Source organism: Corythoichthys intestinalis, chromosome 22 (genome assembly GCF_030265065.1).
Source record: "Corythoichthys intestinalis isolate RoL2023-P3 chromosome 22, ASM3026506v1, whole genome shotgun sequence".
NCBI classification, from domain to species: Eukaryota; Metazoa; Chordata; class Actinopteri; order Syngnathiformes; family Syngnathidae; genus Corythoichthys; species Corythoichthys intestinalis.
Genome location: NC_080416.1, coordinates 9,169,351 through 9,189,016, shown reverse-complemented (window position 1 = coordinate 9,189,016; position 19,666 = coordinate 9,169,351). Strand labels below are relative to the sequence as shown.

Here is a 19,666-nt window from a genome sequence, read left to right as displayed (position 1 = left end):
GCAGCAGGAAGTGAAGAATGAATAGGCCGTCTGGTAGGCGTAGATAAGACGCCCGGCTGCGGTCTTTGAACTCTGAACCCAAGCCGTCTTTAAACAGCATGACCTCAGAGTTTTGAGTCACCGAGGAATGAAACGGATCCACAGTTGAAGCACAATGACGGGTTTGAAACGTCACGTGGCGCGGGTCAGGCAAGGACGAGGCCCGACATCAAACCGGAGCGCCAGTGCCAAACCCCAGTGAGCGTTTATACTCTAAAGCCACATGAAGAGAAAATAGCCGGTTGCCAATCTGGATCTGAAATGTGATGACCGTGAGGACAAATTGCAGAGGAAGTAAAAATGGACGGCGGTTGGTTCGGAGAGGAAAAGTTGGGACTCGAGCAACGCTGACTCAAATCATGGAGTTAATAGGAAGCGATTCAGGATGTAATGTCCAAATGAGTTAATAAGGATGTGTGTGCATGCCCTCTAATGGCTAACTCGTAACCTATAGCATAGACTCCACCATGAGTTGGACAAAACAGCTCCCACAGACATTGCGCCACGCCTTACCATAGGGGGCCGACCCAAGCAGAACGTCAAGTTAGCTTTCACCGTGATAAAGTCAAACACACGTTCTAACGCCGGATTTAGGTGGAAACAGGACTAAGGTTTTACTGCATACAAGCAGGCAGAAGTGTCTCGAGTGATTTGGTCGAGGATTCAAGGTAATTATTATATTAAATAGCACCATGTATGCACTTTGAAACGTGGGGGGGGGGGAAATCATTTGATAAAATAGTGTAACTTTGGCTTGAAATATTTACGTAAAATGAATGATAACTGCCTGTCTTTTGCTTTTAACCAAGAATTTAGACTTTTCTGTTCATATTTACAGAAAATCTGCGATACAAGCATTTATTTGCAAGAATTTTCAACTTAAAAAGCTCCTTGTTTCATGACAGGCGCCACGTTGGAATAAACAATACCTTAACTTTGGCTTGAAATATTTACGTAAAACGAACGATAACTGCCCGTTTATAACTTTTAACCAAGAATCTAGACTGTTTAATGTTCATATCTGTAGAACTTCCGCAATTTAAGTATGTATGTATAAGAATTTTCAACTTAAAAAGGTCTGTTTCATGACGGCCACCATGTTGAATTAAACAATACCGTAACTTTGGCTTGAAATATTTACGTAAAATGAACGATAACTGCCCATTTGTCGCTTTTATCAAAGAATTTGGACTGTTTAACGTTCATATCTTTAGAAATTATGCGATTGAAGCATTTATTTACACGAATTTTCAACTTAAAAAGCTCTTAGTTTTGTGACGGCCGCCTTGTTGGATTACACAATAGCATAACTTTAGCTTGAAATATTTACGTAAAATAAAGATAACTGCCCGTTTCTTGCTTTTAACCAAGAATCTAGACAGTTTTACGTTCATATCAATAGAAATTCCGTGATTTAAGCATTTATTTACAAGAAGTTTGTAAAGAATTAACTTAAAAAGCTCTTTTTGTGTGACGACCGCCATATTGGATTTTGTATCTCCACACAATAGCGGAATTCAACCTAAACAAGTTGTGATTATATATAGAAAAATGCTAATTATGCTTAGTAAAATGAAGATGATTTTGCATGCTTTCCTCTAGTACAATATTGAGTTCGATGTTTGATGTGAAACTTTAGTGATTTAGTAGCTGTTGAAAAAAATTTAAAGTTGCTATTTTGGGCAAAAAACATATATGTTAAATATTGCTATTCATCCTGAAAATACAGGTGATTATCTCTGTGCATCTCGCGTAAAATTTGAGAATGTTATAGCCATTTTAAGTGTTGTTATACTTGCATTAAAAAAAAAATCAGGATTTTATTAGGGAACAACTTTGATTTTTTTTTATTTCGCTGCTCATGGAGACTCATATATGCCTAGGTGGAAAAGCGCTACATAAGTATAACACTATATAACTATAAGGGAGGTGCCTGTTTGGGTTTTAGATCGCTAGCGCCTTTGGTTTATGAAAGATTTGAATTTGAACTTTTTGAAAATAGGCCTACGAGCCCTGTGTCTCGTCAACTGACAGTGAAGTCTATGCCTATAGGCAACAATAAGTCCGCAATTAATCAGCCCCGATACAAAAAAAAAAAAAACGGCTTCCGAGACTTGATTCCCGCAAACCTATTAACTTACTGACTCCCATTGATGGCGATATACATGCAACCAAGCGACCGAATGTTCATAGAGACCGTATAAAGACGTGCATGATTTATTTTTCCATGGATGTGTTGTTGTCAGAAAGTGCGATTTCATCATCACGGAATTTGATTTGAGTCTTGATAAGTGCGTCACATGCAAATGAATTCTCTCCTCAGGGTTCAATTGTACATTGTTTGGAATCCAGACAAGGCGCTGTTGTTTTCTGATGACGTCTCACTGTTGGACGGCGGCACGGTCGGTCCGTTTTTGAAAAGCTCGCCAAATAGTACGAGTTGTTTTTGGCTTTTATGGTTGAAGAATTCCTTTTTCGGTCCGCTGTTGATGATTCAAAATCTATTATGGGGAAGTGAGAGTTCATTTCCAAACGTATGAATGGTCCTGTGGGTTCCCTTCGGTGTAATAGAAGACGAGAAATGACAACATCGCTCACATCGGGGTAGCTTTAACCTCCCAATCGCCTTGGTTTTTCTTCTATTTTTGTTTTTTTATTGGCAGCCATTTTAAGAGTCTGGTCTGAATCGGGATGGAAGGAAAACAATAAAAAAAAGCGGCCTCAAGCATGGCCTCTTGTATTTTTATCAACTTATCACTGCCAATAAATGATCATATTTAAGTGCCATTGCCACAACAATCAATCAAAACCGATTGGACGTTTGGCGACGTCAATGGCAGCAGATAAAAGTACTGTATTTCCCGCACTATAAGGCGCACCTAAATGCTTTCAATTTTCTCAAGTGTCTTATAATCCGATGTGCTTTATATGCATCAATATCAATCAGTCAATGAGCCAGAACATGGCATTATTACAAGAATTTAGTGCGAATCTCCCCAACCTGTTTGCAATAAGTTAGAAATTGCAGCGTAATGCCATTTTGATCTTTATATGTTTTTTACTATCCTGGGGAAATATTAGCTCCCTAGTGTAATTTTTCCAATGCTTTGTCTTTGATGAAACACAGAAAAAAACAAAAAAAGCTAGAAAATGGACAAATAACACTGACGGGTTAAGCAGGAAGTGACCTGTAATTGCACCAAAAGGAAAAAAACTACCCGAAAATCACCTGGAAATAACGTGAAATGATCCAAAATTAACTCGTGGTCAGGCATTGGCTGCCATTGATGGCCATAGACGTCCAATTTGTTTGAAGTGGGAGGGATGGCAGCGAATGAACGAATGTTCATTCGCTGCCACCCTCCCACTTCAACCGGATTGGACGTCTACTAGTGATAAACTCACAGCAGAAGGACAGAAATAGCTTGTTTCTCTGTTTATTACTTTTATAGTCAAATAGCCATTTCGTGAGGCCATCATTATCGTGAGCCTTGTATCGTAAATCGTATCGTAACTGGTAGTCAGGAGGAAATCTGACGGAAAATGTCGTCATTTCTAAATGTTTTTACTATTTTCAGATACGCTCACATTCCTTGTTAGCATTCCATTTGAACTACTAACATTGACCAAGACTATCATCTGCTACTTTAGTGAGTCTGCCGTGTCCGGTTACATGCGTCGGCAGTCTATTTATTCCTCCTCCTCGGCGTCCGCTTTCTGGCTGGCCGCACGCGTGGACAGGTATGCTAGCAATGAACACCTTAAATCACCTCCAGCGTCTCGGAATCGGATTGATTGGAAACATATGAAGTTCACGTTGAATGGCATTCCTTTCCATACTGAGCAACGCACTCCTATTTTCCATCCCCCGCCTCTTCTGTTGACTTTTTTTTCCATAAATCTCTTTAACAGAGCTGTCCCCCCCGCACTTTCCCCGAAATGTTAATCCCGTTTTTTGCGCAGGCTGAGCTTTTCTTCGTTATCAGAGATGGTATTTAGCGAGTAAGCCTGCTTAGTGATGACTCAAGAAGAGTGGATAGTATGAGTAAAGCAGGGGGTGTCAAACTCATTTTTTTCGCAGGCCACTTTGTAGTTATGGTTGACTTCGGAGGGCCATTATCATTGACTAACTGATATATCATTGGTGATCAAATGAATATTTTGAGTGTTGATTTAAGTTATTACTAAAAAAAATATTCTCCGAATCCTCTTTTTAAAGCCCCATAATAGCAAATTTTCTCTTATATACCGTAATTTTCGGCCTATAAGCCGCTACTTTTTTCCTTCATTTTGAATCCTGCGGCTTATAGTCCAGTGCAGTTTATTTCTTGATTTACTTGGGTTAATAGGTAAGACTTGACAGCAGAATCATAAGACCGTCATAATTATGACATGACACTATCATGGGTATTACTGAATGCTTATGACAGATGTCATTAAGTGTCATCCGGCAAATTATGTCACTGACTCCATTTATGTCCAGCTCGGATCTTATAGATCAATTCAATAGTGTGATAATTTGCCACATAACACTAAGGGGCCGTTTACATGGTGACTCTCCAAGAATACGAAAAATTTCAAATTTGCATTTGTGTCTCCATTAGAACAATGGGTCGCAATTCCGCATGAAAACGATGTAGTATTCATGCCAGGCCCTAGGGGGCAGTGCAGATTTACAGGGCGACAGAGAATGATGCACTTTGACCTCACCAAGCTCTTTCAGCCCGGAAAAAAATATGCCCGCCCACTTGAAGCAATGGCATTTTTCTTTTGTTCAAAACAGCACAAAATAGAAAACATTCAAAATATTTAATTGAAAAGTATCATTAAAACAGTCAAATTAAAGCCGACATTCTGCCATATTTGCTGTTTTTAATTTTTAGTACCACCGCTGCGCACGCCCAATGTGACGTGTACGAGTGCTGACGTTATCGGCGCGGTCTCGCGCCGCGGGAGCCTTTGATATGCATGCCGAGGAAGCCCCCCCCCCCCCACTCAATCCCCCGCAATCGAATTCTTCCACTTTGGAGGCAGGATTCAGAATTTTTCGTCTTCGCCGATACCATATGCCACTCCGCAACAGTCATTGCGTCTTCGTGTCGCAGAGTCGCCATGTAAACTGCCCCTAAATGACATCTGTTATAAGCATTCATTAATGGTCATGACATCTCATGTCATAATTATGATTGTCTAATGACAGTCTTCTGGCACCACTGTCAAATAAAGTGTTACCAAATACCATAACTAGCAATTAATGAAACTAGAACAGTAACGGAAGAAATAAGTAGCACAGAACATGAATTTTGATTGTTATTTACATCTGTTGCACTTCAATGCATGCCAGGAGGCATGTTGGACAATAACGGTGTTGACAGCTGGTGGCAGCAGAGGTTGAATATCTCTCCAAAGGGAGCAGTGATGGTCAAATGACACTTCTTGACGCAATGAAGCTTTGCAGCCAATTGGTTCAAAGCTTCATGGTGGTTCATTTGTTCTTATGACAGTCTGATGATGCCGCTGTCAAATAAAGTGTTACCGGTTAATATCTTTTGGTGTAATATCTCATAATACAGTGAGGACAGCTGCGGCTTATAGTGTTGTGCGGCTTATCTATGGACAGTTTTTGCATCAAATTTCGTGGGTGGCGGCTTATATTCAGGTACACCTTATAGTGCGAAAATTATGGTATACATAAATATATATACATAAGGAGTGAACAGGGGCGTAAATTTTTTTTTTTCTTATCGATATCACTTTAATTTTTAAACATTTTATTGGTAGATATTGCGGTTTTCTTTTTTAATTTATAGTATATTTTTATTATTTATTTACATATAATTAAAAAGGGTCAGGGTTAAAGAAACAAATGGAAAAGGTTTTTTTTATTTGTTCATTTGTTAAAAACAAAGAAAATGTTTTTTAAATTCATTTTTTATTCTTTGTTATTAATTTTTAAAGTAAAACAGCTAATATTTCCTTTATTTTTTAAGATTCTTTAATTTCATGTTGTTTTTATTTTTTTTATAATTTACATTTATAAATGACAACAAAAAACAGTAATTGTTGATTTTTTTTTATTTGTTGTTCTTTAGTTTTAAAAAAAATTCTTGGTCACATTTTTAATTTAAAAAATTTGAAAAAAACGGGAAATATATATGACTTTTCTTCTTTCATTTAAAAAATACAAAAGAAATATTCAAACTATAATATTTCCAACTATATTAAATATTCTAATTCCATTTAATTGAGCTTCTATTTATTTTTGTATTATTAAAAAAGTTCACAGTAAACAGTTACTTTTAAAATAAATATTTAGTTGTTTATTGTATTTTTTTTTTATTAATTTACATTTTAAATTGAAAAATGTGGAAGAGTGAATATTCTTGATTTTATTGTTGTTGAGTAACAAACAAAAAAATAACATTTTCTTCATTTGTAAACTTAAAAAAGAAGAAAAACAAAACATTTTTTACTGCAGTATACTACAATCACTTTATTTAAATCTCATTTAAGCAAAAAAAAAAAAAGATAAAAATTACGTCAGTGCATGTGATTTACATGGGTCACACAAAACCGCGTGCAAGGCCGGATCTCACCCCCGGGCTTTGAGTTTGACACCCGTGGACTAACGTCACAAACACCCTCAAGACCCGAACGTGTGTATTTTTCGAACCTGGGTGATGAACCTTGCAAGTGGGGGTGGAAAAAGCATTTCTGGTCCCAGAGAAGGACATTCGCAGAATTCCTCTGTCTGCTTGACGCAGAGAGCTCTGCGGCGCGGGGGGAGGGAAATGGAAAGAACCGGATTAGGAGGTGTGGAAGGACTGATCGGCGCTAACGGGAAAGCGGGTCGAAAAACAAGAGACGGAGCGAGGCAAAAAATGTCACGGTTTCAAGAGAAGCAGGCAAAAAAAGATTTGTTTCCCGAGCGGTAATCATGTCATTATGCTCAAAGGCTGTCTGCGGCGTAGCGCTAAATAGTTGGCTTGATTCATGCGTAGCGGCGAAGATTTGAAAATAACAATGTGGCGTTTACAAGCAGAAAACCTCAACTTAAATCGGGGCAAAATATCTTCAATAAAAAAGCCATGTTTTGCAATCAAAACTGCATATTTTGGTCATCATCTGGTGGGGTTAGCCAAAATAAAACACGCTAATTGTCGGAATTAGCGGTTGTGGAATGTAGTTCCCTCTAGCGGTAAAGGAAAGAATAGCTAGATTCTGTTTTACTTTAACAATTTAAGTATAGTTGCTGTGAGAATGTTGTCTTCGGAAAGCAACATTTGGATTTTGGATGAGTTAAATCAATATTTCAGAAGTCTTTATTTACTTAACTTATTTTGAGTATTTCAATAGATTTAATAACATTTTGATTACTTTTAAGGAGTATTTCACGTAATTTTAAAAGTATTTGAGTACATTTAAGAGTGTTGAAGGCACTCTATTAATACCTTGGTCAGCCTTGGTGTGCCTTTTTTTGGGCCAGCGAATCGTCAACTGTTTGTATATGAACTACTGTTGTCACCATTCTAAAATTTTCAACATATGATTGCTCCAAAATATACTTAATACCATTTTTGATACTACATCAATGAAAAAAACAAAATTCAAGGATTTTATTTATTAACTCTTTCAGTGGTTCTCATTCCGTGGTTCTCATTATTTTTGAGACAAAAAAACTTTTCACCAAAATAAACAGGAAGTGACCCAAAATGTACAAGAAGTGACCCGGGAATACGCCTAATTCATCAGAAAATGACCCAAAATCATCAAAAACTGATGGAAATGATACAAAATGCTCATCTTAAAGGGAACCTTGGACTAAAAAGACTTGTCAGCTCGAATAAGCCACAATTGTTCTCTTTTACTAAAATATGCTATTAGAAAAACACATATTATTGCTATCGATTTAAAAATCTATAATATTTAGTACATATTTTGACCTATGGAGGACGCCATGTTTTACGTGCACAATGCACACTGGGGGTGATGACGCTGTTGGGCTGGACTGGGAGAATAGCTGTGCTAGCTAGCAAGCGAAGCTAGTATGACGATTGGCATGATTTTGTCACATTCTGCTGCTGGTCAGATTGTTTTGTTATAAAGATATGGGATGTGCTCCCAACGTCGTACCTGCATCCAATTCCAGCTCATCAGCAGTGTCTTAAACCGATCCTAGGCGGCTTGCCTAGATATTGATTTGCTGCCATTTTTTTCGTTTGCCGCGATTTTCCCTCTTTTTTTTTTAATTGATCCCGACGTACTGTCACGGACACATTTTGTGTCTCGATTTTGACACAATGTAAAGTAGTCTGTGTGCAGCTTATATAATAGAGTTAATTTATTTTCCCCTCAAAATAACTCAAAATATAGTCATTAATATCTAAACCCCTGGCAACAAAAGTGAGTACACCCTTTGAAAAAACGTACATCCCTAAATGTCCAAATTGAGTACTGCTTGTAATTTTCACTGGTTACAGGAATGCTTGAAGAGATTGAAGAGGTGGGGGGTCAGCCTGTTAGTGCGCAGACCATACGCCGCACTCTCCATCAAATTGGTGTGCGTGGCTGTCACCCCAGGAGGAAGTTATTTTTAGGGGAAAATAAATTAACTATTATACACTCACCAGCCACTTTATTAGGTACACCATGCTAGTAATGGGTTGGACCCCCGTTTGCCTTCAGAACTGCCTCAATTCTTCGTGGCATAGATTCAACAAGGTGCTGGAAGCATTCCTCAGACAGTTTGGTCCATATTGACATGATGGCATCACACAGTTGGTGCAGATTTGTCGGCTGCACATCCATGATGTGAATCTCCCGTTCCACCACATCCCAAAGATGCTCTATTGGATTGAGATCTGATGACTGTGGAGGCCATTTGAGTACAGGGAACTCATTGTCATGTTCAAGAAACCAGTCTGAGATGATTCCAGCTTTATGACATGGCGTTTTATCCTGCTGAAAGTAGCCATCAGAAGTTGGGTACATTGTGGTCCTAAAGAGATGGACATGGTCAGCAACAATACTCAGGTAGGCTGTGGCGTTCCAACGATGCTCAATTGGTACCAAGGGGCCCAAAGAGTGCCAAGAAAATATTCCCCACACCATTACACCACCACCACCAGCCTGAACCGTTGATACAAGGCAGGATGGATCCATGCTTTCATGTTGTTGACGCCAAATTCTGACCCTACCATCCGAATGTCGCAGCAGAAATCGAGACTCATCAGACCAGGCAACGTTTTTCCAATCTTCTATTGTCCAATTTCGATGAGCTTGTGCAAATTGTAGCCTTAGTTTCCTGTTCTTAGCTGAAAGGAGTGGCACCAGGCGCGGTCTTCTGCTGCTGTAGCCCATCTGCCTCAAAGTTCGACGTACTGTGCGTTCAGAGATGCTCTTCTGCATACCTTGGTTGTAACGGGTGGTTACTTGAGTTACTGTTGCCTTTCTATCAGCTCGAACCAGTCTGGCCATTCTCCTCTGACATTAACAAGGCATATCCGCCCACAGAACTGCCGTTCACTGGGTATTTTTTCTTTTTCGGACTATTCTCTGTAAACCCTAGAGATGGTTGTGCGTGAAAATCCCAATAGATCAGCAGTTTCTGAAATACTCAGACCAGCCCTTCTGGCACCAACAACCATGCCACGTTCAAAGTCACTCAAATCACCAACTGTGTGATGCCATCATGTCAATATGGACCAAACTCTCTGAGGAATGCTTCCAGCACCTTGTTGAATCTATGCCACGATGAATTGAGGCCGTTCTGAAGGCAAAAGGGGATCCAATCCGTTACTAGCATGGTGTACCTAATAAAGTGGCCGGTGAGTGTATAAGCTGCACACAGACTACTTTTCATTGTGTCCAAGTATCATTTTGTCAGTGTTGTCCCACGAAAAGATATACTTAAATATCAGCAGAAATGCGAAGGGTGTACTCACTTTTGTGATACACTGTAGCTAACGAGTGACACTCTGGAAGTACGGCAGCGCTGCCCAGTGACGTCATCGCCCAGAGTGCATTGCGTCGTCAACAACAATGGCGACCTACTAGTTGTTTTCAAATTTTATTAAAACGAAAACATTAGAAGTTTGAATATCAAATTATTATAACTCATACTAACATTTATCTTTTAAGAAGTCTTTCAGTCCGTGGTTCCCTTTAAGAGTGCTATTGACGGCGCCAGAACATTCATTCATTCGCCCCTTCCAGTCAAAATGAATTGGATGTCAAGCGATGTCAATGGCAGTTAATGAGTGAACAAGGGAAATGTGTTAGCCCAACACCTAATTGACATTACAGCCCTTGACTCATAATGATTTCCATTACTCTGTCAGTACATTTTTACGACTGCAGTTTGCATTTAAAGTTCCTAAATATAACCTAAAACAGCAAACACGTCTACCTAAATTAAACCCGCTAGTTGTCATCGGGTCACGGCAGGACTGGAAATAGGAAGCTTGACGAAACAGATGCGCTTAAGTTGACAGCGGCTCTCATTGTTTGTTCTTCCTCCTGCTGTGATTGGACAGGTGGTGACCCCCACCCGAGTGGGACAGACGTACACCTACAGCCCGGGTCAGCACAACCAGCAGGACCTCTATGATGTCCCACCCAGTCGTTCACAAGGAGTAGGTGTCTTTTGTCTTGTTTTGTTTTCTCGCAAAACGACGCGGTGGGCCCAATCCAGCCCCCGTACCTTAAGTTTGACACCGGTGTCTTACATAACCCATAAAAATTCACCTTTTTTTTTTTAGGTGTACGACGTCCCACCCGGTCAAATGTTAGCCTCGCCGTACCCCGGCCAGCACGGTGCAGCGCGCAACCAAGATATCTACGACGTGCCCCCGTCTCAAGCGGATCTCAGGACGCAAGGACAAGACATTTATGACGTCCCGCCTTCTTCCCAAGCGGTGAGAAACGACACTTTTAGGTTTAGGAAGTAAAAGCGCCTGAAGCGATGATGTGAAATTATTGTTACAGTTCACGCTGTTTGTCAGATTTGGCGCGGAGACATTAATAATACGCTAAATGTCACACTTGTGACATTCTTGTGGTCACGCTAAATAAAAGCTTTGCCTGCCAGCAGAGTTGAACTAAAGCTCCGTGAGTGCCGTTTTTTCTGTTTCAAGCGCCCGTGAGAAAATCATTTTTTTCAGGCAGGCATCCAAGCGTTTGTTTCTTATAATCAGAAATAAAACAGCACGCTGCAGTGCCACTGACAGCGATAGATGTGCAATCCTACAGTAGCTCCAGTGGATTGGACGCCTATTGATGTCATCAAGGACAACGATGTAAAAAAAAATGTATGACAATTAAACTATGAATGCAACAATTTGCAAATCCTTCATCATGTTATTTTGATTTGAATTCACAACACGTTATTTGACAGCAGCATCATAAGACTGTCATAAGACCAAATGAACTACCATGAAGCTTTGAACCAATTGGCCGAAAAGCTTCAATGCTTCAAGAAGCTTCATTTGGCCATCACAGCTCCCTTGGGGGAGACAGTCAACCTCTGCTGCCACCTGTTGTCAACACTGTTGTCGTCCCACATGCCTCCTAGCATGCATTGCAGTGCTACGGATGTAAATAACAATCAAAATTCATGTTCTGTGCTAATTATTTCTTCAGTTACTGTTCCAGTTGTTTCATTAATTGCTAGTTATGGTATTTGGTGGCACTTTATTTGACAGTGACGCCTCAAGACTGTATCAAGACAATCATATATACAGTGCCCTCCATAATTATTGGCACCCCTGGTTAAGATGTGTTTTTTAGCTTCTAATATTTTTTTTTATTCAAATAATATGGCACCTTAATGGAAAAAAAGAGAAAAATCCAACCTTCAATACAAGTGCATTTATTCAGTGGGGGGAAAATCCCACATAAAGAAATATAATTATTTGACATCAAATAATGTGTGTCACAGTTATTAGCACCCCTGGTGTTAATACTTTGTACAACCCCCTTTTGCCAACAAAACAAGGTCTGGGGACTGAGATGGCCATGGGAGGAGCTTGATTTTGTGTCTGGTGAACCATTTCTGTGTAGATTTGGCCAAATGTTTAGGATCACTGTCTTGCTGAAAGACCCAGTGACGACCCATCTTCAGCTTTCGGGCAGAGGGCAACAGATTTTGATTTAAAATGTCCTGGTATTTCAAAGCACTCATGATGTCATGCACCCTAACAAGGTTCCCAGGGCATTTGGAAGCGAAACAACCCCACAGCATCACTGACCCACCCCCATACTTCACAGTGGGTATGAGGTGCTTTTCAGCATGCGCATCTTTCGTGGCACACCAGACCCACTTAGAGTGTTTTGTTCCAAAAAGCTCAATCTTGGTCTCATTTGACCAAAGCACACGTTCCCAGTTGAAGCCTGGGTCTGGCATGCCACGAAAGATGCGCATGCTGAAAAGCACCTCATACCCACTGTGAAGTATGGGGGTGGGTCAGTGATGCTGTGGGGCTGTTTCGCTTCCAAAGGCCCTGGGAACCTTGTTAGGGCGCATGGCATTGAAATACCAGGACATTTTAAATCAATATCTGTTGCCCTCTGCCCGAAAGCTGAAGATGGGTCGTCACTGGGTCTTTCAGCAAGACAATGACCCTAAACATATGGCTAAATCGACACAGAAATGGTTCACCAGACACAAAATCAAGCTCCTCCCATGGCCATCTCAGTCCCCAGACCTTGTTTTGTTGGCAAAAGGGGGTTGTACAAAGCATTAACACCAGGGGTGCTAAATAATTGTGACACACATTATTTGATGTCAAATAATTATTTCTTCATGTGGAATTTTTTCCCCACTGAATAAATGCACTTGTATTGAAGGTTGGATTTTTCTCTTTTTTTCCATTAAGGTCCCATATTATTTGAATAAAAAAAAAATATTAGAAGCTAAAAAACACATCTTAACCAGGGGCGCCAATAATTATGGAGGGCACTGTATGACATGACACTGCCATGAGCATGAATAAATTCTTATGACCGATGTCATTTTGTGCCATACGGCAAATTATCTCGCTTTTGAATGGATGTAAAAGATTCAAGCTGGACATAAATGGAGTTAGTGACATAATTTGCCGGATGACACTGAATGACATCTGTCATAACCATTCATTGATGCCCATGATAGTGATATGTCAGAATTATAACAGTCTTATGGCATTCTTATGACGCTGCTGTCAAAGTGTTACCCATTAAGCCAAATAAATGAGCAAATAAGCCACACAGGACTATAAACCGCAGGATATTCAAAATAAGGGAAAAAAGTAGCGGTGTATAATCTGAAAATTATGGTACTTAAACTTTTTTGTTTTTCATCGTTTTTTTAGCCTCACTCCATCCAAATGATAAAATATTTTATCTATTATTAATTCGAATATATGATGAAAACTTTTTTTCATGTATATTGTGGTTTTCTTGTACCCAAACATTTGTCGTTCATGATCACACAGCTGCTCACAAAGTTGTGAACGTCAACCCATATAAATGACAGAATTCTTGTAAAAAAAAAAACAAAAAAACATTTAACTCTGATGTTAAATATATCTATTTTAAATATCTTAGATTTATTCATTTATAATATGGTTTTCTATACTTTTGGAGTTTGTGCCCACACATTCACTCACAAAATCAATCCTCACCCTATTAAATGAGAAAATATTTGCAAAAACAGTCAATTTCATCACTTTGACATGAAAATATAAAACAAGGATTTGCAAACCCTTTTGATCTTATATTCATTTGAATATAAAACAAGTTTTTTTTTTAAATGTATCTTGTACTCAAACTTTTGCATTTTGATCACGCAGTCACTCACAAAATGGCAAACCTAATATTTGAAAACAAACCACTTGAAATTCCTCATTCCAATTCCTCCCTTTTTACAAAAAATACTAAAATTGTTCATAAAACCTCATTTAAAAAAATAACAAAATGTTTACTATTTTGTTTTCTGATTTTTATTTTTATTTTTAAACGTCTAAAGCAATTTTTTTAAGAGGGCGTCAATATATATAATAAACAAACAACCTGTGTTTGACCTTCAGGTATACTCGGTGCCACCCTGCCGAGCCAACCCTGCCCAGCAGGAAGGCACCTACGATTTCCCTCAGCCTCTCAAACAGTTGCAAGAAGGCATCTACGACGTCCCCCCGCCCGCTCTGGTCAAAAGCAGCCCCGACCCCCACTCGGTGTACGACATCCCCCCCAGCTCGGAACCCGCAAACCGACACCGCAATAGTAACGAGGGCATCTACGACGTTCCGCCGACAGCACTCCTGTCAGGCGGCGCGGTTTCTCCCAGTGACGTCTATGACATCCCGAGGGGCGCGCAACTCCCCCAGCACAGAAGCTCGCCTGCCGAGCGGGACAAGGGGGTGTACGACATCCCCGCCGCGGACTCCCGAGCTGTGGCGGATGCCACGGATGGCGTCAACCGTCTGTCGTTCTCCAGCACGGGCAGCACTCGGAGCAGCATGTCTACGTCATCTTCCTCGACGGGGACCGGGTCGGAGGGCCGCTTGGCGCTGGACGTGGACGCGGCCCTCCAGAGGTTGTACCGTCTCCAGCAGGGCGTGGATCTTTCGGTCGGGGCTTTGCATTCGATGGCGGCGTCCCCGCATTGGAGGACTTTTCCCTTCATGGAGCGCCACGCTAACGACGTCCGCACAGTTCTGGACAAAGTCCGAACAGGTCTAGGGGACTTTATCGTGTTCGGAAAAGGGGCGGCGGCCAACGCCACGGCGCTTTCCGACTCGGCACTTCACAGCAAGCTGAGGCGGCAGCTTGGACGTTTGGAGGACTCGCAGCAGATCCTTCTGCAGATCTACCAAGCTTTGGAGAACAGCGGTTGGTCACCCAACACGCTGGCGTCCTCCGCAGCCGGCAAGCACCACAACAAAAGCGACGAACTGGACCGATTTATCATGGTCTCCAGAACCGTGCCGGATGACGCCAAGCAGGTGGCGTCCACGATAGGGAACGGCGCAGAGCTGCTGTTCCGACGGTCGCACGCCGACGGATCTTTCTCCGGCGGGAGCACGCCCGACGACAACGCCGGCCACGGGCTCACTTCGCCCTCCTCGGACGCCGACAACTACGGGGTGCCCATCAAGCCTTTCCCGGTGCCGTCCACCCAGGACAAGGACAACATGAACCACAGTGAGAAGTGCGTCAAAAGCTGGATGGAGGACTACGACTACGTGCATTTACAGGTGCGTTTAGAATGTCATTGCTAACTCAAATATTGATTAGTTAAGCACTATCAAATTGAAATCGATCAAAACATTGATCAGTATTATGGTCTTTTAGTTTGTTCAAATATTTTCAAAAAGATCAACATTACAAATATGGCACAAAATGATAGCTGGTTTTGAAATAATCCATCCATCCATTATCTGCCACTTAATCCGGGGTCGGCTCGTGGGGGCAGCAGCTTAAGCAGGGAAGCCCAGACTTCCCTCTCCCCAGCCACTTCAACCAGGTCCTCTGGCGGGATCCCACGGCGTTCCCATGCCAGCCAAGAGACATAAACTCTCCAGCGTGTCCTGGGTTGTCCCCATGGCCTCTCGCCTGTGGGACATGCCTGGAACATCTCTCCAGGGAGGTGTCCAGGAGGCATCTGAACCAAATGCCCGAGCCACCTCAGCTGGCTCCACTCAATGCGGAGAGTAGCGGCTCGACCATGAGTCCCTCCCGAATGACCGAACTTCTCACCCTATCTCTGAGGGAGAGCCCGGACACCCTGCAGAGGAAACTCATTTCGGCCGCTTGTATCCGGGATCTTGTTCTTTTCAGTCACGACCCACAGCTCGAGACCATAGGTGAGAGTAAGAACGTAGATCGACTGGTAAATAGAGAGCTTCGCCTTTTGGCTCAGCTCCTTCTTCACCACAACAGACCGGTACAGAGTCCGCATCACTGCAGAGGCTGCACCAATCCGCTTGTCAGTCTCCCACTCCCTCACTTGTGAACAAGACCCCAAGATATTTGAACTCCTTTACTTGGGGCAAGCTCTCATCCCCGACCCAGAGAGGGCATGCCACCCTTTTCTGACTGAGGACCATGTTCTCGGATTTAGAGGTGCTAATCTTCATCCCAACCTTTTCACACTTGGCAGTGAACCGCTCCAATGAGAGTTGGAGATCACGGTTCGAAAAAAGCCAACAGCACCACATCACCTGCAAAAATTGCAATACTAAGGCCACCAAACCAGATCCTCTCAATGCTTCGGCTTCACCTAGTAATTCTGTCCATAAAAGTTATGAACAGAATCGGTGACAAAGAGGCCAACCTTGGCGGAGTCCAACCCTCACTGGGAACGAATCCAACTTACTGCCAGCAATGCGGACCAAACTCTGGCACTGGTCGTAAAGGGACTGAACAGCCCTTACCATGGGGCTCGGTACCCCATACTCCCGAAGCACCTCCCACAGAACTCCCCAAAAGAACAGGGCCGAACGCCTTCTCCAGATCCCCAAAATACATTTAGACCGGTTGGGCGAACTCCCAAGCACTCTCGAGGACCCTTGAGCATCTGGGACGAAAACCACACTGCCCCTCCTGAATCCAAGATTCGACTTCCCAACGGACCCTCCACTCCAGCACCCCTGAATAGACTTTACCAGGGAGACTGAGGAGTGTGACCCCTCTATAATTGGAACACACCTTCCAGTCCCCTTCCTTAAATAGGGGTACCACCACCTCGGTCTGCCAATTCAGAGGCATTGTCCCCAATGTCCACTTGATGTTGCAGAGGCATGTCAGCCACGACAGCCCCACAACATCCACAGCCCTTAGGAACTCCGGGCGGATCTCATCCACCCGCCGGGCCCTGCCATACAAGAGCTTTCCAACCAACTCAGTGACTTCGACCCCAGAGATAGGAGACCCAACCTTGGAGTCCACAGACTGTGCTTCCCCAAATGAAAGCGTGTCGGTCAAGTTTGACACCTGTGCTTCAGGGAAATGTCCTAAAATGTCAACATCATATCGTATGGTCATTAAAACCCTTTTTTTCCACAGGGCAAAGAGGACTTTGAACGTCAGCAGAAGGAGTTACTAGAGAAGGAAAACATCATCAAGCAAAACCAAGCTCAGTTGGGCCAGGAGCAGGTGAGTTTCATCAACTTCAACCTCAGCAAGAGGGTTGTAGTAACACTTTGCACAAGTAACACCGACTAATGTCAGTGTTGCTCTCCTCTCCAGATCCAGCAGTTCAAGAAGCTAGAGCAAGAAGTCATCAAACCCGTTGAAAACGACATCTCGCGGTGGACGCCTCACCAACACTCCGGCAGGACCGGCACCGGCAGCGCCCCCCGTATGGAGACCCCCACGCCTCCATCCGCCTCGTCCCGCACGTGCCCACGGGACCGCCAGCTTCTGGGTTTCTACTCGGAGCAGTGCGAGCAGCACTTTGTCACCCTTCTCAGCGCCGTGGACGCCTTTTTCAGCTGCGTTAGCTCTGGCCAGCCGCCACGTATCTTCGTGGCGCACGGCAAGTTCGTCATCCTCAGCGCGCACAAACTGGTTTTCATCGGGGACACTTTGTCCCGGCAGGCCGCCGCCCCCGAGGTGGCCAACCGGGTGATGAACTCCAGCAATGTGCTGTGTGACTTGCTAAAAACGGTGGTGGCCGCCACTAAAACGGCGGCGCTCAACTACCCCAACACGGCCGCCGTCCAGGAGATGGTGGACCGGGTCACGGATCTTTCGCATCATGCGCAACAGTTTAAAGAACAGTTGCTTCAAATGGCCAAATGGTGATTCTCATTGTAAAAAAAAAAAAAAAGGATGTGTTGTGTAAATATTTGCTCTATTTTTGTGTAGTTTTACGTGGACATTTTTCATAACATTCCAGTCGTATCGTACATAAAGCACCTTATGTTGATTTCACCCGTAGACTGTTGTTGACTTGTCGTACTGCTGGATGTAACAGTAGATCCTAAACTATGTTAATATCCGTGTGTGTATGTGAGAAGTCGGGCTTCTCTGCAGATTAAGTAAAGATTTGTTCATAACCAGGTCAAGTGCCTTTTACTTTTTTTTACATACACATCACTTTGTCATAATATCTGATATAAAGCCATTCAACAAAGTGACAAAAAAAGCTTTTTTTACTCTTCCAGGGAACTCTTTTAAATCATTGGCTGCCACTGACGGTGCTAGACGTCCAATCCCGTTAGACAAAGGGTCGAATGAACGAACGTGGAAATAGATGGTGCGTGGTTCACCACTTTGTGAGCAACTGCGTGAGCAAAAAAATTTGATCACTTTTAACATTCAAATCTTTGTTTTGCAGTTATTCAAATCAAGATAAGATTAAGGCTGCAGCTATCGAGTTTTTAAATAATCGATTAATCTATTCATTAGTCAGTTCGAATAACCTATTAATCGGATTAGGAACATTTAATGCGTTGCAGAATAAATTTTAAGAGATGTAAAACGAAGGCTTGCTTAGATTGCACTTTCAAAACAGCATTAAATGCAATATAAAGTAAAATTCCTGGGTTTTTATCAAACTATGCTAGTGCTGCAGCGATTAATCGATTAATTCGATTAGGAAAAAGCTTCAAATTAAATTTGGCTGCTTCGAGTATTCATTTAAGTAGCGTAATTGTAGTTGTAGCGTGTTGTAATAGTTTGTTTTGAAAGTTTGCATTTATTTTTATTGATTGGGTGGATACACTACCCTCAAGTGGCAACAGTATACATGAATTTATTCATTTAACATGGCTGAATCAAGTAGCGTTGTAATGGTTTGTTTTGAAAGTGTTTGCGTTTATTTGTATTGATTGGGTGGATACACTACCCTCTTTTTTTAATGCATTCGTAATTTAATTCATAGGTATATTTAGCTGTTTTTTGAGGGAATACGTGTTTGAACAATTTGTTAAGAGCATTGAAAAAAATATATATATAGCATTTTATAGCATGTAAGCTAGCAGACTTTTGCTATGCAGGTTAGCCAATTGTTCTTTTGTTTTACTTAGATCCTCCTATTTATTTTTTTACACCATTTGAGGCTTTTATGTTCCTAATCCAATTACGGTACTCGAATTATGTTGTTCATAGATTAATCAACTGCTAAAATAATCTATAGCTGAGGCCCTATACTATGCAGATTTGCACTTTCATTTCGAAAGACCAATAAATTAATTTTAAAATAAATTAAAACACCTCCGCTTCGCCTCAAACGATATTCAAAAATTAGTCATTGAGGATCGAAGTAAAACAAAAGAACAATTGTGCGCTAGCTTAAATGCTATAAAATGCTAACTTTTTTTTTTTTTTTTAATACAATGCTCTTAACAAATCGTTCAAACACATATTCCCACAAAAAACAGCTGCACTACTGGCACCCCTGCAATTCTGTCAGATAATGCTCAATTTCTCCCAGAAAATGATTGAAATTACAAATGCTTTGGTAGTAATATCTTCATTTATTTCGCTTGCAATGAAAAAACACAAAAGAGAATGGGGAAAATAATCATTATCATTTCACACAAAACTCCAAAAATGGCCAGACAATTGGTACCCCTCAGCCTAATACTTGGTCGTACAACCTTTAGACAAAAAAACTGAACAACCACTTCGGGTATCCATCAGT

The 19,666-nt window shown here is 41.7% G+C and overlaps 1 protein-coding gene and 1 long non-coding RNA gene across 2 annotated transcripts in view; one reads left to right on the top strand and one right to left on the bottom strand.

Moving 5' to 3' along the window:
* The window catches only part of nedd9 (neural precursor cell expressed, developmentally down-regulated 9), a 61,982-nt gene extending 43,802 nt beyond the window's left edge, over nt 1-18,180 (top strand). Inside the window, exons 3-7 of the mRNA XM_057827545.1 lie at nt 10,575-10,673; nt 10,800-10,955; nt 14,106-15,272; nt 17,083-17,172; nt 17,266-18,180. Of these exons, the coding sequence (XP_057683528.1) occupies nt 10,575-10,673; nt 10,800-10,955; nt 14,106-15,272; nt 17,083-17,172; nt 17,266-17,823 (2,070 nt within the window). The 3' untranslated portion in view covers nt 17,824-18,180. The remainder of the gene's footprint in view (nt 1-10,574; nt 10,674-10,799; nt 10,956-14,105; nt 15,273-17,082; nt 17,173-17,265) is intronic.
* LOC130910339 (uncharacterized) overlaps nt 1-19,666 on the bottom strand; it is a 116,157-nt gene that overhangs the window by 89,935 nt on the left and 6,556 nt on the right. The window lies entirely within an intron of this gene.